This window comes from Zootermopsis nevadensis, unplaced genomic scaffold, assembly GCF_977971745.1.
Source record: "Zootermopsis nevadensis isolate Lab colony 2312 unplaced genomic scaffold, Znev_1.0 Znev_ptg000061l, whole genome shotgun sequence".
Lineage (NCBI taxonomy): Eukaryota > Metazoa > Arthropoda > Insecta > Blattodea > Termopsidae > Zootermopsis > Zootermopsis nevadensis.
Window position 1 is genome coordinate 12,637,404 of NW_028259192.1, and position 26,395 is coordinate 12,663,798.

At 33.4% G+C, this 26,395-nt stretch overlaps 1 protein-coding gene across 10 annotated transcripts in view; it reads left to right on the plus strand.

Moving 5' to 3' along the window:
- Positions 1 to 26,395, plus strand: part of LOC110839083 (palmitoyltransferase ZDHHC20-B) — a 37,964-nt gene that overhangs the window by 6,491 nt on the left and 5,078 nt on the right. For 4 of the 10 annotated variants that reach the window (XM_022082934.2, XM_022082925.2, XM_087340203.1 and 1 more), the window contains 7 exons: positions 535 to 655; positions 902 to 1,003; positions 2,491 to 2,714; positions 2,966 to 3,095; positions 3,249 to 3,375; positions 7,777 to 7,857; positions 15,130 to 15,257. In XM_022082934.2, coding sequence (XP_021938626.1) covers positions 535 to 655; positions 902 to 1,003; positions 2,491 to 2,714; positions 2,966 to 3,095; positions 3,249 to 3,375; positions 7,777 to 7,857; positions 15,130 to 15,257 — 913 coding nt within the window. Of the gene's footprint in view, positions 1 to 534; positions 656 to 901; positions 1,004 to 2,490; positions 2,715 to 2,965; positions 3,096 to 3,248; positions 3,376 to 3,842; positions 4,202 to 7,776; positions 7,858 to 15,129; positions 24,822 to 26,395 lie in introns of those variants that run through there. The other 6 variants (XM_022082985.2, XM_022082952.2, XM_022082959.2 and 3 more) reach the window with 6 other exon arrangements.

Consider the following 26,395-nt stretch of genomic DNA (forward strand, 5'->3'; position numbering starts at 1 on the left):
GTCATACACCATCAACATATATAACCATTGTAGACCACCCTCTTTTTCATTCCAGTTTGCTATCATATGCTTGCCATCAGTCATATCATTCCCATGCAGCTGTTGGCTTGTTGTTGTTGTTGTTGTTGTGGTGGTGGTCACCATCTTCATCATCACGTGTTTGTATTTGGCCATATGGCTATTGGGGCAACATAAAAATTATAAACGGCTGCCTTCTTTCCATCAAGATTTGGGCAACGTTCCATTCCAAGTTGTTGGTGTTGTGACTTATCATTGTCATCGTCATATGTGCATCAGATACAAATGCCATGTGGGGAAAAACTGACATGATTGTAACCATGTAGGAATTTGTCTGTGTATGTGTCTTCGTTTCTCAGTTTTGGAACGCTGTTTGTGATTTGTGTAGTATTTGAACAAAAGTTAAATGCAGTATCAGTTGTAAATTTATATAAATCAGGTTGTAGATTGTTAGATATAGTAAACAGTTGGTTTTGAAATATTAATAACTTCTTATTTGTATGTAATGTGTGACAGTTCAAAATGCCCAGAGCAGAACTGGAGAGATTAGAACAAGCTGAGAGTGAAGAGGCTCAGAGGCAGATTTTGGAGCGATTTGCTCAGGATCTCCCCATTACAAATCGTACTGTCACAGGAGGTGAGTACTCAGGACATCAATACATTGCTGTAGTTTTGCCATATGATGTAAGATTTTTGAAGTGTTCCTAAAAAAAGAGTTTTATTTGTGTGAATTCCAGTTATTCTGAAACTGCAGTTTTGGCATACCATTGATTTTTTCTTGAAAAATGGGAATGTACAAAACTACCAAAAACGATCAGGAAATTGAGAATATGCTCATAATGCTTGCTTTTTATTTATTTGTAGTGTGATTCATTTTTTGCAGGTTGCAACATGTGGCATTTTATGTTGCTTCAAACATATATTGTATGTTTGTGCGATTGTCTAGTACAGTGGTCTTCAACCTTGGGTATAAGTACCCCCGGGGGTATGTGAAATTTAAAAAATATATATTATTTTATGATAAACACTGAATAATCAGTAATGTAATTTATTTAATTTATTTTAGATGTAGATTATATGCTATGTATAACTTGAATTATACACCAACAACTTTGGGGGTACAAAGTTGAAGAGAAATATCTGGGGGTACGCGAACAAAAAAGGTTGCATACCACTGGTCTAGTAGATTGTCAAGAAGTAAAGTTAGGCTTTAGTACCACCCATGTGTCTGTACCCCTTAATAACAGCTGAAGCTGTTAATGGATTTGTGAAACTCGGTATGAACATTATGATATGCAGGTTTGTGCTTTTTTATTTATGATTATCATTAATACCGTCAAGGCAGCCATGTAACATTTTGTAGTGGGAGCAGCACTAGCAACACTACTGGCAGAAAGCATGTGGCATTTTGTATGGTAGTACACTTTGAAAAGTACGCAACTTTAACAGCAGTGTAAAATATACACAGAAGTGTGTGTGTCACTAAAGTCTATAGAACTTACTAATTTACTGTTTCTGCTGGTTTCACCATATAGCTTGAAGCATTTGAAGAAAATTATGCATTGTAAGTTCTTTTGAAGATTTATGGCTTCTTATCTGTTAAATCCCATGAACATATAGTCATTAATGTTTATGTTGAGATTTTATGTCATGAGTACAAGTATGAAGATGGCTGTCTTCTGGGATGTTATGCCATGTAATCTGGCAGATGTTTACTAGATGTTTCAGAGGAGCTTACTGCCTGCATCATCAAAGCCATGAATAATATGTGTGGTAGAATCAGGTTAAATATAGGCACAGGTTGGACAATGTATATCTGCAGCCAAATCAGTAGGAGAGGTGGGTGGACCAGCGTGAGGGTTGGTAAAATAAGGGAGCCAGTAAGAAAAGGGGAGACCTCCACACTGCTTGGTGCAAAATCCCAGAAGATAGCCATCTATCTTCATTGTTTGTATTAGTGACTGGATAGAAAGTGTAAAATGTCTGAGGATAGAGAAAATTCTGAGAATACTTCTGCCCCAGAATTTTATTTACATATAGAGCTGTTATTCTATAGACCAGGAAAATTAGCTCTTTTACAGTAGCTACAGAATGAATAATGAAGGAGTGATCTTTTAGCTTTGCTGTACAATGTGAGTGATTGTTGTCTACTTTGGAAATGTTTTTCCTTGTTCATTTATCTTTGTCTTTGCATCTAATGTTGTTAAGTTAGTACTAGTGCTTAAGAATATGCGTTAAAAGAATGATTTAAAATACTATGTTCTAACATAAAAGTGTGTTATGGAATGCTGACCTTGCTAAAACTCCTCTTGTAATCATTATTTTTAAAAAAAAACAAAAATAGTGTTTATATGTGTGAATATAAAATTAAGAAGTATTTATGACATCTGTGTCAATTATACAGAATGTATAATCTTATAAGAATGAAGTTTGTTAGATGTGGTTCGTACTGAATGTGACTTGCTGTTTCAGCAATCCGGTACTGTGAAAAGTGCCAACATGTTAAACCAGATCGGGCACATCATTGCAGTGTGTGTGGAGAATGTGTTCTGAAAATGGACCATCATTGTCCATGGGTTAACAATTGTGTGGCATTTACCAACTATAAGTTCTTCATTCTGTTTCTGGGATATGCTCTTCTGTACTGCCTTTTCATAGCATTTACAACATTGTCATACTTCATAAGTTTTTGGAAGGTAAGTTGCAGTTAAAAGTTATATTACTGATTGATCAAATGCTCAGATATATACACCAGCATTGTGTGAGGGAGCATGCCTGTTTTAACTGACTTTCCTGGTTGAATGTGTCTCTCCTTTCTTCTGTAGTAATGAGAAAGAGGCTCTTTGAACAGTTTTTATGTGAGATAATTTTATGTTAGTTTGTATGGGAATAAAATATGGATATTAAATTAATATTATCATGTGCTGACTGCATTTTCTAATTTCAGGGTGACTTGCAAGGGATTGGCCGTTTCCACATTCTTTTTCTTTTCTTCATTGCAGTCATGTTTGCAGTTAGTCTTGTGTCTCTGTTCTGCTACCATTGTTACCTTGTCCTTCGAAACAGGTCAACATTAGGTAAGATGGCTTTCGTTCTTTGTCAGGTTCAGATTAAGGAAGTCTGCTTTTATTTTGCATGTGTTAATTTTGGAGGAGGTTCTGGAAACATAAGGCAGAAATTGTTTCTTGGGGGACAGAACTTGATTTAACATTTTCCATAATCCTTTCCAGAGGCCTTCAGAGCACCAATATTTCGCACTGTTGCAGATAAAGATGGCTTTAGTTTAGGGAAGTACAACAATTTCCAAGAAGTCTTTGGAGACAATAAAAAAACATGGTTTTTACCTATTTTTACAAGGTAAGTGGTATATGTAATTAATTCAAGTTGATATACTGCTATGTGATGAAATTATACATTAGGTGCTGGAGTAGGAGTGATTGTAGAGCAGGTAATATAGTGTGAAGCATTTGATGGTAAATAATGGGCATAAATAATTTGCCCCAAATTAATGCTATTTGCAGCATAGTAAGTGCTGTATGCGGTACATTTTGATTTTGTACATGGAGTACTTGTTCTTAATAGTTTCTGCTTTGATTAAAATTTCATTTATAACCTTGGTATTATTTACTATTATGAGTTCTCTGAATTATAGTCTCAAGATTTTTAAAGGTTCTGTTTCTTACTGCTGTTGATGTACATAATTAAGATGGATAATTATTAAATTATGTTGTAGTTGCTAAACTTACTTTGCAAATACAGAGCATTATTCACTCTATTAAATGCAGTAAACATTGTAATCAGTGATTATTTATTATCTGTTACAGAAATAAAAATGTATTCGAAACAACTTTTACAAGGGGGCTGGTCGATTGATACCCTTCAGTTCTGTTTGGACTTTGCACTATGGCTTTGAGCCTTTCTGTGGGATTTGAGGTTTTCACAGCAGTGAGTCCGAAGATGGCTGTCTTCTGGGTTTTAGCGCTATGTAGCCTGGAAGAACTTTACAAATGTTTCAGAGGTCCTTGCTGCCTCATCGCCCTGATGATGGAGGCAGCAAGGACCTCTGAAACATTCATAAACTTCAACCAGACTACACATTGCTACAACTCAGAAGACAGCTAACTTTGGCTTTGTTATTTCCTGGATGAAATAGTGGGTGTTGACTTGTAATATACAATTTTATTTTTCAGGTTTTCACTATAACTTCCTAGGTCTCATAGGAGGGGGCACCCTTACATTGCTCATGATAGCTTGGTTAGTATTATGTTTGCCTGTTTGTTTGATTATCAGTTTGGTTTCTTCATCACAATGTCTGTAATGGCGTCACTGTAGGCAAACATCCTACCAACTGGGGCATCACAAACAACATAAGGGTGATTTTTTTACGAGACTTTTGTAGTGTTTGTTGTTTTCTGGAAAATGAAATTGTGTATGTTTTGGCTAGGCAGTAAGAGGAAGGTCCACATCCATACTTCAAAATCAGATCCAAATAAGAGGGTATAAATCAGAGGTTTAGTTCCACAGAGACTTAGTCTCACCCCATTGCACCGGTAACACTGTAGAGATGTTGGTATACATGTATAAAGTTAGAAGGCAACCACACTTACTAAACGGTTAATTACAAACATTTTGTGTAGAATTTGTATAGTTGTGTAACTGTTGGACCTTGTATGAGCTATTAACAAAGAAACATTAGTAGTGTTTAAATGATCTGGTAGTGAAACAAGAAATAAGCATCAAGAAATCCAAGTATGAATCAACAAATGAAGTTCATTATGTGTGTGTTCTTCAAACTACTGCTTGATTTTTTGTGGTAATTTTATCTAATTTAAGTAAACTGTTGATGTATATTTGGAACTTGTTGAACTTCATTACATGTACAAAATACATGAAGTTCTGTTATTTCACTCTTTAGATACTCTGATTAAATATGCATTACACACATATATTTAGCCTAATAAAGTCTGATTCATGTTTAAAAAGTAAAGGGAGGTGTGATAGAGCATAACAAGAATAAAGAACTATTGTCATTGGAGAGTAATAGAAAAGTTTGTTTCCAACTGTTCTTCTAGCTAGGGAGCTAGTAGCAGTTGAAACTGCTTTTCAAATGGTTTCCTTGATGTTTCTCTGTAGTGTGTTTGATTATGTTCTGCATTTGTGGAATGTGGGATTCCATTAACATTAGGCTAGGGTGCTGAAGAAATATCCAACAGTTTTTTTGAATTTGGTTTTACATTGTTGAGAATAGAATGGAATTTCTGGTGTCTCCTGTTTTTGTAGTCTGTGTTGTCTCCGAATATTTACTTGTAAGAGTACTTTGTATTAGAGAATTTATATTGTAGGACTAGACATTGAGATTCTCATGGCAATGAATACTGTGATATCATGTCTTCTGGCTTGTAGCACTGTGTAGTCTGGCAAAAGTTTATGTAAACTTCTACTAGATTGCATGGCCTGTATATTTTAGGAATCTCCGGTATGAGCGCAAAGAAAGCCTATTCGACTGGTCAGCTGTAACCATTGCTTTATTTACTTCAGTAGTTGATATTGTGTTGGCAATTAACATTTTAATTAATAAATTGCATGTTTGGAGTACAGAAAGGGATAAGTACAGTCTGCTGCAATCTAATATTTTCTATATAAGAACATTATTCTGGTATGTTCTTTGATATTCCTTCCTGTGCTTTTTTAGTTTCAATATGAATTATGTTCATAAAATTATATATTTGAAATTACATAACTGATACGCAGTGTTTTTCATGCAGTGTTGTCTGTGATGGTTTGAAAGTTAAGCTTAATTACCCATCTGTTTGTGTAGTTCATTGCTGTGGAGTAATTCCATCTGTTTTATACTGTTATTAAGAGTTTTGTGGAGCATTATTGTAATATGTAAGATATACAGTGATGTGGAGAAACCTGAATAAAGCTAAGCACATTACTCATTTTTAGAGAACAACTTGCTTTATCCTAAAATAAAATGCACTTGTGTTGTACTTCAAAAACCATAGCCTTTGAAAGAATTATTTTAGCAAAACTGATTTACTAAGGGCTCACTTCTTGAGCTTAATATGTATAACGAAGCACGTGTTCCTTTTTGGTTTTATGTAGTATTATATTCTGCAACTCAAATTTATATCTGCTTGTTTATATTGCACTTACATAGAAATAAACCTTTTTATACACTTATTAAACATCAGATCCTAATCTGACAATTTTGCTTTTTGTGCACATTGTTATGGAACATAGTCAGAGGGTATATGTATTGTAATTCATACTTTCTAACACATTTTGCGCACTTCATGGAGTAATTTTTGTGTCTGTGTGTTGTATTTATTTTGTAACTGGGAGATAGAATTTTTTGTTATTAGTTGCATACTGTTTTGAGGATGTTTCAGATTTATGTACAAATTTTCCCCAGGACTGAATTTATCAGGAACTAAGTGCAGGTCCTAGATTGCATGTGTCATTACACAAATGAGTGACTACTTTCTCAATTGGAATAGGTTACAGGAGTACAAGGATCAGAATTGTGACATAACAGTTTGATGGTATGAGTACAACATGCCCTATACAGTAATCAAGATAAAACATGCGGAAATTACTGTGAAAGGAGAAGTTTAAATATAGTCTATTTGGATATGAAAGTGCACGAAATGTGAATGTGTTTTGGGGGAGGGGGTTGTCTTATTAAATGTTGTGGTTGTATTCATGTATGTCTTATTTTTAATTTCAATTTTGGAATGTGGTATGAAGTAGCTGTGAGTGATACATAAATTGGAAACTTATTTTAAAATTAGAATGGAGTCTCTAAATGTGTTAATTTAAAATATTTTACATTTTTTTATGTCATAAATACAAGGATTGAAAAGATAACAAGTGTTGCAATAATATTGTTATTATTGTAATATATTTTATAGATGCTGTTTACTCTTCAGTTACACTCATACACAAATTCAAGACATGATTATAGAGCCACTTTCCTCTCTTTGTTTTCTTTTATATTAAATTTGTATGGGCCTAAGAGCGATTAATGACTGAAAAGTTCTGAAATGTCAAGTTCTGTTGTTTGGTCTCACATAGTTCAAGATACTAAGTTAGTGGATGACCATTATAATTTTTGCATCCTTGATCAGATTATTTTAATTATATATTTGCACTTGGAAAAATATTTATATCATCTGGTTTTGAAAGTTTTGGAATAATTTGGATTGCGGTTTTCTGCATTACAAAGTTATGTGGTCTTGTAGATAGTTACCAACATTTTGGATGAACCCATAACCTTTATCTTCAGAGTAGAAATGTATATCACTTATATGGAGGAGTGTGACCAATGGAATGGATAAAATGTAAGAGGCTCTGAAAATGATAATTTCCCAAGGATGTCTTTTATGGCCGCCTTTGAAATTTGCCCTTTTGAGAACTTCTCCTGTTTATCTCATTTCCATCATTGAAGAAGGAGGCAGTAGGTTCCCCCAAAATACTGTTAACTACATGCAAGACTGCAGGACATCATAATCTAGAAGACAACCCAAATTTGCACCATATTGAAAAGCTGATATTCAGTACCACATATATCACCATACATTATATTTAACAAATAATGGTATTAATTTGCAAGTTTTGTGGGTCTTTTTCGTGTGTTTTTCATAGTGCACACCTATATTGGAACATTGAAGCCTTCCACCAATATTTTATCATAATCTGTAATGCAATGTGCGTGCATTGAACAGTAACTGTAGGGCCTTACTTCTGTTCTAGTTTGGGGGACGGTTTGGTTTTCCCAGTTCGGGCCCAGCATCAGCCCAGCTCATACAACTCCATGGGCAGTACACAGACAAGGTCAGACAGTTTTCTGCTCTGCCTGATGGGTAGTTCTTTTTCTATGCGTAATGGATTGACTGCTTTTTCTGCCTGCTCGGTTTGCATGAAATGTCTTCTGCACTTCATTGACACATTTTTACTTAAACATTACACTTCAATATAATATGCTAGATGTTTGTAAGTTTTTAATTCTTCTACCCTAGCAGGATACAAGGTTTCCCTGATTTTGTCTCTTAGTGAATTGTATATGGTAAATTTCTAATGTACAGGTACTGAATATAGCAAGACAAAATAATTCATGGTGTGCTAAAATCAGACAAGTGTTAACATCTGTAAAAATGTGATTTTGCTTTAACTTGGAATTATGTTTGTGTTTAGTAACTACTTCAATGTACCAGACCATAGATTGTACCTTAATGCAGGAATAGTATGCATTCAGGCTCTGATGAACAACTATCCTTTTCTGTCTCTTCAGGCTTGTGAAGATACACTAGTATTTGCAGCATTTATTAGCTGCATAGTATACTTTGTGTGTACCTTCAATAAACTTCCTAATCCACTTGTAATATCAATCTTTATGTATCCTGGATTTGTTCCCATAGTAATTTAAAAGAAGAGTTTGAATCAGTTTAGAGCACAAGTTTATTGCATTCTGTACATAAACTGTATACAGTGAAACCTCTATCATCTTTTCCCGGATGCATCGTCCGTTTTGTTCTTTTCCGGATACATCCCATATAAAATAATGTTACATTTTCCCGCTCGTTCCTCGAACTATTGTTTCATTGCATCGATCGTTCAAAAATCTTAGTCCCGGCCCACAATTTTCCCGCAATAATCGTTTCTGAGAAATTATAACGAAATTTACGCGATGTTTTTAGAACTTAAAATGCTGGGTTTTGAGATAAATTAATACCGAAAGGTGCACAATGTTTTTGGAATACACAGTAGCGGTAACCTGTTATGTCGCCCAACCAGCACATTCTTTTGGAATGAGTGTCAGCGGTGCAGGGGTGATAGTTGGAGTGAATGGCGGTGCTCATTGTCAGAAATTTTGAGTTTAATTAGGGTGCACTCATATTTCGTTCGAGCGATGCCAGATGGCATGTGCAGTGTGAATTTCTTCACAAATGCTTTTATTATAAGTACAAAGGAAAGGTGGGCGACACTTTTCATTCTGATTCATCTCGTTTCCACTGGTTCAGTGCCGTCTACAGCTACGTTTCGTTGAGTTCGGCAGTAATAGTATTTCCATTCTTCCTGTTATTGTTCCAGTCTATACTTTTGTTGTTGTTTCCGTAAATATTTTGTAATTCCTGTTACTCCTGTTAATTATTTTGTTCTTATTCCTGTACCATGTCTCGCCCGGTAAAGCAAGTCAGAACTCTTCAAGAAAGGTTAAAAATCATAGAAGAAGAGGAGAAGAATCCATTTGAAAAAAGAATCGACATTGCTAAACGCCTTGGATTAGCACCATCTACTTTAAATTCAATAGTTGCAAAGAAGAAAGACGTGATTAAATTTGGTGATTACGCGGCAGTGGACAGCGAGCTTGCCACATGCGGAGTCGACACGGTTGATGAGTTGTTTAAAGATCGTGAAGGGGGTGGGAGCGGTGAGGAAGAGGAAGACGATGAATGCGAACCCGAAGCTGTGCCAAGTTTTGCCGAAGCACAAGCTGCATTGGCAAAAGTGAAGTTCTTTTATGCGCATAATATTAGTGAACGTGACGAGGAAAACATTTTGAACTTGGAAAGGGCTCTGTTTGGCCTAAAACGTAAAGTTTCGACAAACCATTTGTCCACTAAAGACTTTTTTGGTAAAAAGAATTAATTAAAATTATATAAACTTAAAACTTAATCATAATTTCTTATATGCAACTTTTTTATAGTTGTTTATCAGTTAATAGTGATGTTCACTTCCAGATTCCATTTTTATATATTTGAAGTTGTTTTACATATGTGCGTTGTGTTTAAGTAAACTTTTTTGTTGGTGAATGTTTACTTAAACACGACGCACATATGTAAAACAACTTCAAATATATAAAAATGGAATCTGGAAGTGAACATCACTATTAACTGATAAACAACTATAAAAAAGTTGCATATAAGAAATTATGATTAAGTTTTAAGTTTATATAATTTTAATTAATTTTTATACACCTGAAGATGGTTCATTTAAGAACCGAAACATGTCGTAAGAAAAAGATGTTCTAAATGTAAATCGAATGTTTCGATAGGAACATTACATGATATTTTAATTATCTTAATTTTAATTTTAAATTGTGATTAGACGGACAAGAATAATTAATTAAATATATTTTCACAATATGACGCAACTATACCATCTAATGGTAAAAAGAAGTAACTTTAAAAGAGAAACATTGTTTTTTTCAAATTTTTAATGCTTTCCCGCAACTATCGTTTTCCCGTATTCATCGTTTTTATTTCCCACCCCCGCCAAAAACGATGCATCGAGGTTTCACTGTATCTGTGTACTGAAAATGTAATATAGATCCTGCTGTGTTTTGCTATTCCAATTTACTATCAGTAAAGCAACGTGTTCCAGTTTAGGAGTGGTTAAAATGTAAAGGCTGAGAATTTATTGCAGGCTGAACTGTATTATAATTATCTGTTTTTAATAATAAATGTCAGTATTCTTTTATAATGGAAATAATACTGAATTAAATTTTTATATTGAGTATCAAATGAATACCAGATAGTCTCAGACTTTCATATATCCACAAAGTGTTCAGCTGTTGGTTTATTTGCTACCAACATTTGTGAACAGGAGATTGAATTGTGCAACATTAATTTCTAGTCATAGGTTTTGCATGTATAATACTTTAATTTTGTTATATCCAGCAATTTTTTACTTATGTAGTTGTATAATCTACAACTCTGATATGGGTAGGATTTGAGGTTTTTGGGGATTCTGGATTATAGGATCAGACATGGACTGGATTCTCTAGAATATTATGATACAGCTGTTTGAATTTTGAAAGAATTTTAAAAATTCAATTTTTTCTTGTTCCTGCTTTCAAGTTTTGTTAATGGCATTTCTTTAATTGAGTAAAAGTAATGTAGGATATGTGTTGATTTTTAATTTTGGAAAATAGTAATAAGAGTTGTTCATTAAGTTGACAACAACAAGAATGTGTGTAAAACTTTGGTTTAAGTGAAAGAAAATTCCATTACTCTTTAGGCATTTGTCCCAGAATTTCACTAGCATGCTGATACCATTCTCGTAGAAGGATGATGGGGCTACTGCTGAGAGAAAGTTCTGGAATATACAGGCTGTCCTCTTATTTATTGAATAATCTATATATTTGCCATGTCAATGAAAGTACCTGGCACGTTGAGCTACAGGGATATTTTGCTATTTGGATTTGTAAAATTGCTTAGATGCAAGTCTTCTGTTCTGTTATTAACCACTGTACTTCCCGCTGAATTATTCATGTGTTAAAATTTGTGTTGGATAACTGTTAGACTGTATATAGTAGCATGTTTGATAATGAATGAGGAACATGCTATCTTAACATTTCCTGAGACAGCCAGTAGTATTCTACATGGCAGATTTTGTGTTATTATGCATGATTATCTTGTGTTACTTGCTGTAAAGGAAGTGGCGTCTAGTACATGTTTAGTTTGAGATTCTTGTGGCAGTGAAGATATTTATTGTACTTTTCCATGTTATTATGCTGTATAGTTTCTTTAGTTGGTTTCATTGGCAACCACCTAGAGGACTCTACAACATCACAATCCATAATATAATAGTTGACATGCTTAGTTTGGATACTAATCAGTGTATTGTGCATTGTATGTGAAGATTATTGTAATGCCACTGCACATTTAAAAAAATAATGTGTTAGCATTCAACATTAAATTTTGTTGTGATGTGTTTATATGTATACTGTGTTTAGATATTCTTATGTTGCAGTTCATGTTAAAGAAGTTAAATTTTATTTTGGTTGTGTCTGTATCATATAAATTTTATTGTATAATTGTGTTAATTTTATTTTATAATATACTGTAAATGTGTAACATGAATTTATATGTAGAACATGGTAATTACTGGTAATTAATGAATGTAAAAATTTGTGTTAAAATCATGAATAGATACATCTGTTAAGGTACCAGATAATATGCAGTTGGCTTTTAATATTCTCATGTAAGCTGTGAGATTTATATATTACATAAATGCCCTTTTCCATCTAAGGTTTGTGTAAGGCTCAGAAATAACGCAAGTTAAAGATTTTTTAACACTGTGTTTCTATGAGGATAAAGTTTTTCAATAATGCATATTAAATTTTGGGATTGTTTGCTACTGTTCAATTCAGAAGTTTGTCATATTCTATTAAAAAAGATTAGAACATGCAAAACTCTAATTGTACCTGTTTTTTGTATGGATGTTAAATTTGGTCTCTTGCCATAAGGGAAGGAAATAGTTTGCGGGTATTTGAGAACAAGGTGCACACAAGAATCTGTAGACCTAAGAAAAAGAATGTAGTGATGATGGCAAAATTACATAATGAGGAGTGTCATAATTTTTTACTCTTCACCATATAGTGATAAAATTGTGGAGGGTGAGATGAGTGTCTTATAGGATGTGACACCATGTAGTCTGATAGATATTGACTGATGTTTCAGAGGAGCTTACTGCTTCCTCATCAGAATGATCTTGATGGTGTAGACAGTAAGTTTCTCTGAAATGTCAGTCACTATCTACCAAACTACATGGTGCCACATCCCAGAAGACAGCCAGCCATTTTCAGTTTCTGTTAGCTTCTCAAGAAGGGCTTGTATGTCATCCTGAAGTAACTTTTGCATTGTTTTTACATTAGGCCTATAATTCTAGCAGATTGTTGTTTGTATGTACCATCAGATGCTTCACATTATTGGTGTTATAATACCCAGAATGAGTCTTTTTGAAATTGTATGTAATGTAGATGTTTCTGAATGTTGGCTTATTTTGAGATATTATGTATAAAGGACTTTAGGACATAATTAATTAATTATTCAGATTATAAATATGTGTAATGTAATATATGTCAAGAGGAAGATAGGGTATAATGGTAGCATTTGGTGCCTTTTCCCTCTGTATAGTTTTGTATGATTTCCACTGAATTTGAAGTGTAGAATAATCAAAACACACAATGGAAAATATGAATGTCAGTTAGTCAACCATAACTATTGAACACGACTATTGTTGCTCACATTCAGTACGTTCTTATCATTCTGTTCCATATAAGAAAGAGATTGTTTTGGAAAACGTTTACCAAATCTAATACAGGTAACTTTGATGACCCCAAAATAAATAGATTCTGTCTTTATATACAATATATTTGCAATGAATTATCAAATAACATTGAAGTTACTATATTGCAACAACATAAAATTGACCAGATCAACAGAAGTAAAACCTCTGGAGAATATGAACTCTAAATGTAGATTTCATGACTTTTGCTTTCCACATTCACAAAGTAAGCATTGGTTAGAGTAAAACAATTTACTTTACTTTTCTTCTGTTTGAGTGAATCTATTGATGTAAAAGTTTCAGTGGAACCACGGAGAATTTGACATAAATACGTTTATACGGTAAGGAATTTTATACATTGGATTTATTCTAACTATTCGGAAACTTTAGGTTCATTATTTAATAATATTTGCTTCTTACGATTTCTGTATTCCCTCGTACGTTCAGCACTAGTTTTTGGTATTTCTTTGTGAACTTTAGGTTCATTTTTTAATAATAATTGCTGCTTGCAATTTCTGTATTCCCTCATACGTTCAGCACTAGTTTTTGGTATTTCTTTGTGAACTTTAGGTTCATTATTTAATAATAATTGCTTCTTGCGATTTCTGTATTCCCTCGTACGTCCAGCACTAGTTTTTGGTATTTCTTTGTGAACTTTAGGTTCATTATTTAATAATAATTGCTTCTTGCGATTTCTGTATTCCCTCCTACGTTCAGCATTAGTTTTTGGTATTTTTTTGGGAACTTTAGGTTCATTATTTAATACTTCTATTTTTTACGTTTTCTGTACTGTCTCATATATTCTGCGTTATGGAGTCTTTTAGCTTCAATGTCATCCATCTTGTACAAAGTATGACGCAACAAACTAATGCAGTAATAGATTTCTTAATAATTCTTATGTAAGATAAGTACCTGTGATATCGTAAAACGTTTTTACCATCACAAAATTACCTAGTCCACGACGCACTTCTTCTACAAAAGAATCACAGCTCAGCTCTTGCCGCAATAACGAAAGTAATGTAACACAACAATGCCAAGTAAACATGACGATACAATTAGTTTCTTAGGTAACATGCCGAGTAAACACATGACATAACAATCAGTTTCTTAGGTAACATAACAATGCACGCAGGAGTCCATATAAAAGTTGTCTCTGTAATGCCGAGTAAACATGACGTTTCCTACATAACAATAATGCCGATTAAACAGATCACGTTTCCTAGGTAACAACAATGCCGAGTAAACAGATGACATTTCCTAGGTAACAACAATGCCGAGTAAACACGACGTTCCCTATCGGATCTTAAACATTTTCCTGTCACTTTTTCGTTACACTTTTTTGCGGAATGACACTGACCCTTCCATATAGACGTATTTACGTCAAAAAATTGAAAGTAAGTAAAGTAAAGCTGTCCCGATATGTGTCATGTAGGTGCTTGGGGGGAGAGGCAGTATCGCTCCTACTCATTCTTAACCTCAGTACTACATGGGGGTGAGTGGTTATTGTCATTCCCTGGCCACGCTTTGCCCCTGGGAAGGGACCCTGGTACCCATTGGATAGGAGGTTGGGTGGGTCCCATCAGGAATCGAACCCCGGTCGTCCAATCCATAGCCAGTCACTATACTGACTGACAGCTACCTTGGCCTTTAAAAGAGTTAAAAGAGCTTTTCAGTAGGAAGCAAGATTTTTAAAAAATACAATAAATATTACAAACACAATAATGGTTCAGAGATAACAAATAACATACATACTAGGTGGGTAGAATCATTTCCAAGTAGTATTCATTCATAGATGCAGCAGGTAACAGAAAGAATCACTATAAAGTTAATCTGAACAACTTTTTAACATCACTTTGTAGGGAATTTTTATTACAAATTCTTTCAGGAACAACTCAATATAAGAGAAGTTGAGTTCTGTGGTTTTGGTAACTGATCTCTTATTATGTTGAATTTGTTGGTTTTGTCAGAGGTTCTGTTGATTAGTTTGTGAATGTGGTGACTGGCAAACACAAGCAAGCAGTGTCTTTATTCCAGTCTGGGTGATGGTGTTACATTCCCTCAACGGTGTGTTGATGAAGATACTGACACACTGCTTGGAACACGACAGCGTTGGGTGGAGGAAGCTGAACTTGATTCTCCTCCATTCTCTTCTCATCATTCAGGTATGGAACAGCGCTAGGCAGCTGACATATGTACCTGGGATTGCCGATAAGCAGTATAGCATCGTTTTACCAGGCTTTAGACAAATGTTTGAATCTATTGCATGTTGAAGACTGTGATGTTATGGCATGCAATTATTTCCAATATGACACACACTATAAAAAACTGCATCATTTTCATTGTATAAGAGTATGTTTCATACTCATGCCTGGCTTTGTATTTGACCATGAATTATAGAACATCTGATAGGTATTTTTTTGTTTCTTCATAACATTATATGTTTGTAACAGATACATTGAAATAGGTTTTAATAATTGAAATTGAAAAGGAGAAGTTTGTGACAAGATTTCAATGGGTGAGATGGCATAATGAAATTTGGCTATTAATTGGTATTGATATACTATTAAACAGGTAATATTGTATGTGGAGTAGAAAATTTTAATGTTATAGCCATTTGCTATAACTTACTGTGTCTTGGGTTTTCTGTTATAAAGATGGCTGTTTGATAATTTTATTTCTTTTGAATAAAGAAAACACTGGCAGTAGGAAACAACTAGTTTACGAACCATTATTGCATTTGTATTGTATGCCACAAATGATTTACAATACTTCTTTTGGGGGGGGGGGGGGGGGAAAGGGGAGAATATAGGTCATGTGAAAACCTTGGTTGCATCTATACTGCGCACTGAGAATGATTATTTTCCTTTGTTTGTATTTAATATGACATAACTCAGTGTTATGTATAGTACATAACATTAGAAAGACAGTTATGGCTTAAAGTTCAAGAAGTAATTTTCAGAGTGAACCATTAATTGTTTAGTAAGTAAATTTATGAATTTGATTTGTAGAACATGAAGTCTGACCTACTATTGTAATTTTTTCTTTATTTCTGCCTTGTGTGATAAAAGAATGCAGCAGAGTTTTTAACTTTGCACCTTGTTATTGTAAATTGTATTTCTTCAACTAGAGTAGACTCCTGATTATCTGGGGATAGATTAATTAGGTTGCACATTAACCAGGGTCTGTCTGATTTAAGCTAAAATTAAAAATTAATTTTGAAAATCTGTTGTAGAATGTTTAAAAAGAAAAGAATAAATACAACCATGACATTATTTAATGTATTAACATAAATCAATTCTTGCTAAAACCTAAAGTTTACAACAGTAGAACATTATTAATATCCAATGGAATCCTTTTCTAAAAAATAGTTGATATGTTGTGTATTAAATTACATATAAAAATCCTGTTATTAATTTTTTAAATCTTTAAAAATGTAAATAGTATATATATATCTGTAAACAAACTTACATATTTGTTACATTTGTGTATTTACTTTCATTTTTGTGGATTATTTGGGGTTTTATATATTTCCCAACCAACCCTGATTATCAGGAATCTACTGTAGTTATAATATTATGCCTATTCTGAGTATTTTCATGGCCGAATTTTTTTTATAAATGTTTTCTCAAGAATATGTTGTGGCTAATATCTGTATTCTCTTATTGATTGTTCTGCATTGCTATGAGAAATGTCTCAGATTAGCAACTGTAAGCAAAGGTCAGGGATAATCTTTGGTGTTCATTTTATTGCCCTATGTGCATTGCATGTAAGATGTTTGTTGATTTTTGTAGATAATGTGTGTGACCTCAGTTTTCCAGGTACTCTCCACAAAGGTACTAGATGTAAATATTTAAGTGTCCTCTGTACTGATTAAACGTAAATAATAAGAATTATTTTTCTGTGATATGAAATTTGAAAATGAGGAAGCATTTTTTTCCAGGTACAATATCTTAATATGCATTTCAGCTTTCTATAATGTGTATTATTCATGCTAGTTCTGCCACAGTTTTGTAGTATTAATCAGGGAAAATTATTTGTTTTATATTGGCTGTAAGATTTATATAAGTATCTGTTAATTATCCTATCAGTTCTGCTGCAAAGTTCTTTGTTTTATCATATTCATGTCTTACATTCCATAATACTTTGTCAATTAATTTAAGTTTGATGTAAATGAAGTATTTCTTATGACTGAATTGGGCAGTGGGAGAAGATTTGTGTTTGTGATTGCCATTTAAAGGAAGCAGCAGTTGGGTTTAGACATATTTGTCATGGAACATGTTAAAATAAATTTATTTTTATTTTATGGTTCTAAGTGTCATATAAACACATTCAGTGTCATGTGACATCAGAGTTCGTTACCAGGACCTGAATAATCCATAATTTCATATGTAAACATGCCAACATACATGTTTCCTCTCAAGTTTCTTGCAGCAAGATCTTGGAAGGTCTACAGTAGGAAGACACATATTTAGCTATTTATTTCCAAATTATAAATTGATTGGAAATTGTTTTAAATGTTCTTAAATTATAATGGATTTTAACCTGTGGGCTTCCAAATTATGATTTTGTTGTCATTTGCAAATACAGAGTTTAGTGAAAGGTATTTTTCTTTCCAGGGTTTATGTAGTTTGTATTAGTGTATCAAGACAGAACTTGCACTATAGGATGCAAAAAATATGAGGTTTATTTGTTTGTATTTATTGTGTCAGAATCAGTTTCAGTTACACCCAAAACTCCAGAAAGTATTCTGAGGACTAGAGCAGTGAGTTACTGGGGTACCTGCAATCAAGTGATGTGGTATTTCTGATATGTTGAGATGGCTGTCTTCTATGTTGGAGTACCGGTGATTTAGGTTTAAGTTCATGAACATTTCAGGGGTGCTTGCTTCCTCCATCATCAAGGTGATCACTCTGATGAATGAAGAAGGCAGCAAGCACCTCTTAAACATCAGAAAGCTTCTACCAAACTACACAGTGCTACAACCCAGAAGACACCCATCTTTATACTTGCTGCTGTGAGAACCTGAAATCCTACTTTCTGACATATGTTTCTCTGTATAACTAATGAAATGTGTGCCGTAGGAAAAAACAACAACACTTTTTTGTGACACCTCTCTGAGCAGATTAGTAAGGAAGCAGTTTCTTTATTGGTCGTACCAGATTTCTATAATGTGAGAAGTGCAATTATGAGACAACTATTTTGGTTTTAATGACAACATAATATTAATACATAATTTAATATATTAAAATGAGGCCATAACATTTTGTCTTAGAGATAGGGATTATCCCCTTCTAGCAGACCCAACAGAGTGGGTTTCATCACATAAAGACTTGGGCTGAGCCATCCTCTGAATTGTTATGGGCTTATTTTAATATATTGAACCAGTGATGTGCATCTGGCGTGTCATGGAGGCCATGTGCCACAAAATTTTCACCTCATAATAATAATAATTTATATACATTCCATGGATCCATAAGACAGTCAGATGACAATAGGATGTGGAAAAAGTCATAATAATAAAAATAATAATAATACAATACATATTATAAAGTACAATTCGTACTATTATATAAATTTCACATAATACAAAACAAAGTATTCACTTAGAGAAATGATAAGCTACAAATAGATCTACCCATTACACACAAAAAAAATTTATCATTTATTTGTAAACAACATAAATTCATTGACAGAGTAAAAGGAGTGTATAATTAAGTATCTTTTTAATGCTACCTTAAATTGCTCCTTCTTATTTACAACACTTGTGAGATTTGATGGTAGACTGTTGAAACTTTTGATTCCTGCATAATATAACCATAATTAGATAAGTAATTGTTAATCTTGTTTTCTGCTGTGTCTCAGTTTTCATTTACTTTATTATGATCAGGCAGACTGAGGACACACGAGATCTACTAAATGGAATTGGAAAACAACACAACCACTTTGAAGCAAATTTGTTTCCCCCCCCCCCCCACTTTTATTGCCACTTTATGTATTTTTCTGCAATCTACATGCACAAATATAAATAAGTATCTTTAAATTTAAATGTTTACACATAGTTAATAAATTTTGGATCAGATGGGAGGAAGTATTATATTTTAATTTATTTGAAATAATGAATATATTTAAAATAAATGGAATAATAATAAATATGGATAATTATAAACATCAAATAGAACATTTTTTGGTTGGGGTCGATTTATAAGAAGTTATTGCAGCCAATCAATGCCATAAACCATCTACTTTCCGCCCACAATAATCAAAATGGGGTTGGTGTGCCGCCATGATTCTTCAACAATATTTGGTGGGCTGCGAGTGTAGAGAAGTCATGCAGCACTGTATTAAACAATGGATTTAGTCCAGAAAAACAACAATATTGAAGGACATTTGAGTTTATTACATTTTGTATTCTTTTGCTTCCCATTTAATGTTGGATCACCACATCAGTTGAGTTCATGTTTCTCTTTCAAGTGGACTCCCTAGTTCATGTTTGGAATATAATCCTTTATAAAGTTTTATCATAAATGTCACAGTTTTTTCTAATGTATATAAATTGGTCCAATCATACATATGATTGATGTCAATGCTACTGCAATTGTTGAGCTATTAATAGATGTATTTTCTTTTTTACACTTTTTATGTTTTGTATTATAGTTTTAACATAATGCCTAAGGGCATGTAACAGTGATATGCTGCTTGCTTTTCTTTCATGAAACAGTTTTTTCTTTTTTCCCCTCATAAACTGCTAGACTAGATTTTATAATTTTACATCCTCAATAAAAATGAAGTTATAGACATTTGACTGCTAGAGTGAATTCATGGTGTTGACAATCATTTAAGATGTACAGGCCTTCACTTATTTCAGATGTTTTAGAAAATGCAGCTATAGTCTGTACAGGTATCTTTATACTGTTATGCTTATGTTAATGTGTTTGGTTTTGTTTGTTTCTTTTTATGTTTTATGTTGCTTTTAATTTTTAAGATATTGCCACTGAATTACTGATGCTTATTATGATTTTTAATGGCAGTTTTGACACCATCATCTACAGTGTTCCTGTTCTTAGGTGTTTGCAGGCAGAGTTTAATGTATAATTTTAGCTTTTGGGGATAAGCTATGTTGAGTGTTGAAGGTGCCCAACATTTCAGCAAACACTATGCTTGCCATGGTTAGTAAAACACCCTGAACTGTGAAGACATACCCACTTCTTTTTCTCCAAGCCTTATACTTACCTGTTATTCTGATTAACATCCACTGGACATAGCCAGTGCGAGCATGGTTTTGCTTTTACTCTTTTACTTATTTTTTTATCCTACATCCTGCTAGACCACCTTTCTCTTTGGCTTCTTGCTAATGCAGTTCATCCTACCTTTTCAAATTTTTTATCACCTATTTTCCAGAACAACATGTCTCTCTCCACTATTCTGATCACCTCTTTTCATGAGCCATGAGGTTACTGTCAGCTTCTTCCATAACTTTCCCTGAACTACGTGATCACTTGACTTTTTCCATTACCCATTTTCCTGAACCGTGCTTTTTCGATCACTTCTTTTTCTGAGCCACATAGTCACTTTCCATTATAGCATGGCACTCCTTTACTCAACCCAATCATATCATTATAAGGACTTTCTAACCCCCCCCCCCTTTTTCCCTCCAAGGTCACCCACATTTACCCTGAAATTGGCAGCTCTGATTTTTACCAAAATGTTTTGAACAAGTGCTTTCCCCCAAAGTCACAGGTATGCATTCTGCAATGTTTTTCATTTCTAGATGATTACCAATAAAGGTTGTAATAAGTATGCCATTTAGACTTGATATAATTGTAAATGATAGTAACAATTATAGTTGTTTGAAACAATATGAGTATCTAAGTTGTGGAAAACAGTATTATTAATTTGTGCCAAGTTGGTAAGAGATGATAGCTGTTTTGAGTTTCTGGAATTTGATTTTTTTATAATGTACTTGAAAAGTTAAGATTTGAAGTTTTCACAGCAGTGAGTCTGAAGATAGCTGTCTACTGGGTTGTTGCGCCATGTAATCTAGTAGAAGTTTACTGACATTTCAGAGGTCCTTGCTTCCTCCATCATCAGGGCATCACCTGATGATGGTAATCTTCTATCAGACTACACAGCACAGCAACCCAGAAGACTAGCATTCTGGTGGAATATTTGGTGTTCTTGCTATGTTAACTTGACACTTTACAAAAATAAGAGATGTGTCAACCTTGGGTATGCTTGAAAGTTGGAGTAATTTTGGAAGCAATACATATAATATATCTTTGATGTACTTATTCACAGTTTTATAGCTCAAGAACAAAGGAAGATATTGCCTGATATGTTGGGAACACAATGGAATGCTGTATTGTATGCATTTAACATATATATTAAAATAAATTGTCATGTCATTACTGTTTTGTAATTATTTTCTAGATTTATAAACACTTAGAAGGGCAATACATTGTAATATGTTTACTTGTACAATAGCAATATATTGTGCTTGGTACACTTGCTGAGAAGGATGGGCGAATGAAGACCACTGGCATTAGGTTGGCTATTAGTTGGGTAGAAAATGAGCAGTGGTTATTAAAAAGCATATGATTAACTTGTGTTTTTACGTTTCTCTAATTGTGTCTTGGTCATGAGAATGATGCTGTGTGTGTGTTATGTTGTGCTGGTGTAAGTATTCATAACTTAACAGGCATCACATTTAACTTACAGTTAAGCTTTTGGGGCTACTAATTGATTGTTGCACTTCTTCCTTTAATAAAGCAATGCTGCTTGCTGATTTGACAACACATGCACATCTTTGTATATTCTTCATACAGAGTGGACTATATTTCATGTTTTTTTGCTGTGTTTTCAAATTTAGAAGTTGATGAACTCAGTATATATGGTAGAGTTAAAAGGTTAACCACCTTTTCCTTGTGTGAGGTTAGCTTCCGTTATGGCTGACTTCACTGAACACTACGTTTGAAGTAGTTCCCTTCTGCTGGCAGCCATACCTCTGCTGGAAGTTCTTCTGCAGGCCATTTCCTGTAATGGAATCTGTTTCTCTTCAAGAGGAATTTCAGTCTTTGGAACAGGTAGTAATCCACATCTGCAGAGTAGGGAGGTGATGGAAGTACAGTGATACCATTCTTGGTCAGTTATTGATTGCTGTGCCAAAAGTGAGTGATTAGCTGGTGCATTGTTATTTTGAAATAGTCAGTGTCCATAATCACAAAAGTGAGGCTGTTGGTTTATGAATTTATTCCAGAGAAACTTAACATCAGCAATACTTTGATTTTAGTGACTGTGTTGGTCATCATATACAGTTCTGTGGATGACCTCTTGAATATGGATAGTGGTGTCATTACAAGCTGTCATTGGCCTGTGCGTTTGGAGGTTATCCTCTAGTAATTGCCAGCCCTCTGTCCACCTTGAAATGTCCAAACTATCAGTTCATGATAGCCCATTATTTTGTCCCCTATGGACTTTTCTGATCATGTGATTACTTTGTGATGTCATGTTCCAGTTCTATGCAAAACTTAATGTTCTCTTGATCTTCATATTGTGACATCCTGGTACAGAGTTCTGAAAATAAATTAATTGAACCCAATAGATTTTGTTGTCTTTGTCACTCACTGTGCAGTGAATAAACCACACATCAGAATGAATTTTGCCATGGTTTCCCTACATGTGTTCATGCTCAGATATGAAGACATGCACAGATACTGTATTGTTTTATGACTGTTGAAAAAGTTTGTGAAATTTGTTACTTTACTGAGTATACATTGCCTGTTGTTGGTTAGGAAGTTGAGTAACAAGACATTTGATGCTGAACTTCGTATGTACAATATAGTGGAAGACTTGATTTTATGAAACTTATTCAGCTGATAGAAAGAGTTATTCAATATTTTTTTCACCCAGGCATCACTGAAAAGGTGCTTTGCAAGTAGAATTTAATTTTATTAGAAGTCTTCTCTTGACAGATGTATGTGATTGCTATTGTCATAGAATTATGTCCCTTGGTGTGTAATTTCAGTGTTATTCAACAGTCATGTGTGTGGAAATTTTACAGATGCATGTGCTTTGTTATTTCTTTTTTGTGTGTATAATCTGCACTTTCTTTATTCTTGCATTTGTATCTCATTTTATTTTCTTCGCTTGAGATCATTTTACCAAAGTGTGGGCCCTTCTGTCTCCCCCTCCCTCTACATAAAAGGAAACTACCATCCCAAAAAAGTTTAAAATGAGCTTTTTCATTTATAATTTTACTGTTCTCTCTGAGATAAACATTCACTAAAATTTCTTGTATATTAGAAGTTGATTCTAGGTAACAGTTCTAATTTTGTCATCAGGGAGTCAAGTTTCTAATTATTAATTGGTTCATAATTCAAAGCCAGTGTACAAGTGTATGAAGTATTTAGTTAAAAACGTCAGCTGGCAATGAACTTGATTTGAACATGAAGGAGTATCCTATCATAAAACATAATAAAACTGAAAAAATCTATGCTATATTGCAGTGATGCATAACTGGTGTTCCGCGACACAATGATGTGCTGCGGAGGCCATCCGGGTGTGCCACAAAATTTTTGCCTCATAATTATAGCCATAATGAGATAAATAATTGTTTGTCTTGTTTTCTGCTCTGTCTCAGTGTTAATTTTCTTCGTTATGGTCGGGCAGACAAGATCTACTGAATGGAATTAAAAAGTAACACAACCACTTCACAGCAAAACATATACCTCCACTTTACTTTTGTTGCTACTCTTTGTATTTTTCTGCAAACAGAGGTGACAATAAATGGGAACTACATAGCTATTATGGATTATAGTTTTTCATAAATAGATAATTATTTATGTCTAGTTTTATTTTAAATCTAATATTTTCTCTGCTCACATCCACTGTTTGTAAATGACTATCATATTCCATAAAAATATTCCATATGCAGTGGGATCTTTGGGTCATGGGAAACTGATGAAGTATGTTTAAGTTTTAATGATTACACATAGTTAATAAATTTTTGGATTAAACGATATGTATAAATCTGTTTTAATTTATTACAAATAATGAATATATTTAAAGTAAATGACATAATAATAAAGATCAATATTATGAACATCAAATAGAACTTTTTCAGTTGGCGTTGATTTGTAAGACGTTTTGCGGCCAATCAATGCCATAAACCATTATCCATAACTCTTCGACAATATTTAGTGTGCCGTGAGTGTCGAAAGGTTGTGCAACACTGCTATATTGCATATATTTTTTTAGTTTTATTATTTTTTGAGGTCATCCTTTATTATCTTATTACCTTAGCTTGGAATTGGCTAATGGCATTTCATAATAGACATAGCCTTATTGCTTCACTGGTGAAATTGATTAAAAAACAGTTTAATGGTAGACATTTAACATGTTTTGTGTATGGTAAAAGTGACTTAATAGTCCACTCTGTATGATATTTTTTCTTACTGTGGCACTTGCACTTTATGCATTTATAATGAGTGATAAATGAAGATGACAGATTTAAACAGTTTTAGTACTGATTAATGATATTTTTGCATTTTTGTGTTCAGTTCTGTGGAGCATGTTGAGTTCAACAGATGTAACATATATAAGTTGTGTTGTCTGTGTTCTACAAATGTATCTGTACACATTTTTGTTGTTTATTCTTATACATTTATATGTCATGTTTGTGAATGAGTTGAAATATGAAGTTTTATGTCTAATAAAGAAATCGAATAAGAGTGGAACCCTTTCTTACCAAGCAACAAATATATAGCTTATTCTGTCTCTGCTTATTTAATTTTAATTACATCTTTTTCATTGCTCAAAACAAATCCAGTTTCTTAAACTTTTATATCTAGTTATGTACTTTCTTGGAAAGATTTTTTGTAACTTGCTTTCTGTAGTTTCTTTGCACTTGTGCAGCTTTTTCCAATTTATAAAAGCTTTTGATAAAACAATCTTTGTTATCTATTATATGAAGGACATTTTGTCAATTTGCATATATATTACATAACAGAAAGATAAAATCATATTCTCTCACAAGTTTTCTAGTGCATATTTTGTCTGCTTTGGTGTGGTTGCTGGGCAAACATAATCATGTTTTTTGGTGCAGAGGTAGTCTGTGTCTGCTTCAGTTTCTAATCAGTTTATATATGTGTAGTTCGGTGATGAGCCTTCAGGTTCCCTAAGCCAGCTTGTTTGTTATTAGTGCTTCAATGATAATTTTGTGGTACCTCAGCAGAAAATAATATATGTTGATGTCACATTCTGTGGCACTTTTAGTACTTTTATCCTTTTCTGATCAATGGAAATACATGAAACTCTCATCCAATGTGGGGAGTTAGGTTTCTTGAAAATGGTGTATCATGTAAATCTGCAAGGGACAACCTCATTATCTTATGGGTTAAATGGTTTTAGTGATCATGGTAGCATGAAGTTTCCCGTTTATACCTGGATATATAAACACACACATATGGCCCTGCATCTACTGTATATGAAATAAAAACATGATAAAACCATAAACATTATGACATTGTGAATAAAAATATATAAAACATTACATTTTATTATAAATTTTGTGCCAGTTATTGGTGATGATCAAGACTTCTGTTGATGATGACAATGAGAGGAGATGCAGAAATGTTGCAGAAATTAGAAGAAAATATCAGATCATATGTTGGCATGTACAGTATTAGTGTGTGCTTACCAGACAAAACATTGGAGAAACATGCATTGGGTATGGGTGTACTGTGTATGTTTATAAGAAGTAACCAATTCCACTATTTTAATATAGTTGACTGAAATATAATAGGCATATTGGCTATTTTCCTTTTGCAACATTTTCTTGTCCCATAAATCAGTTCTGGCTAAAACTTATTATTTAAGTTAGGTCATCATGTATAAGAAGTAATAATCGTTCTTCTCGATGGCCTTGTGAAATGGACATTCACAAAATGAAAGTAGCTTTGTTGTGTATTAATTTTAATCTTCTGTTTCTGTCATTCAAATATTTTTATGCTCTGATTCTCAACTCTTTTCATCTGATCAGTTTTAAGTCTTTGGTGAATTATCTGCACTTTTTAAGATAAAGTCTATCTGTAATATTTTCATTCAAATAATCACAATATTGGTATTGACTGTGTATTTATTATCACTTTAACTTCATGAGATTTTACTGAACTGTAAGTGAAAAAAATAAAAAAAATATTGTTTTAAGTGTTACATTATTTATTTTAAGCTTTGAATAAAATTCTATATTTTTTATCTTTATTTTGGGGCCTCTTCTCAGAATTTTAAGTTATGTTGATAGGTA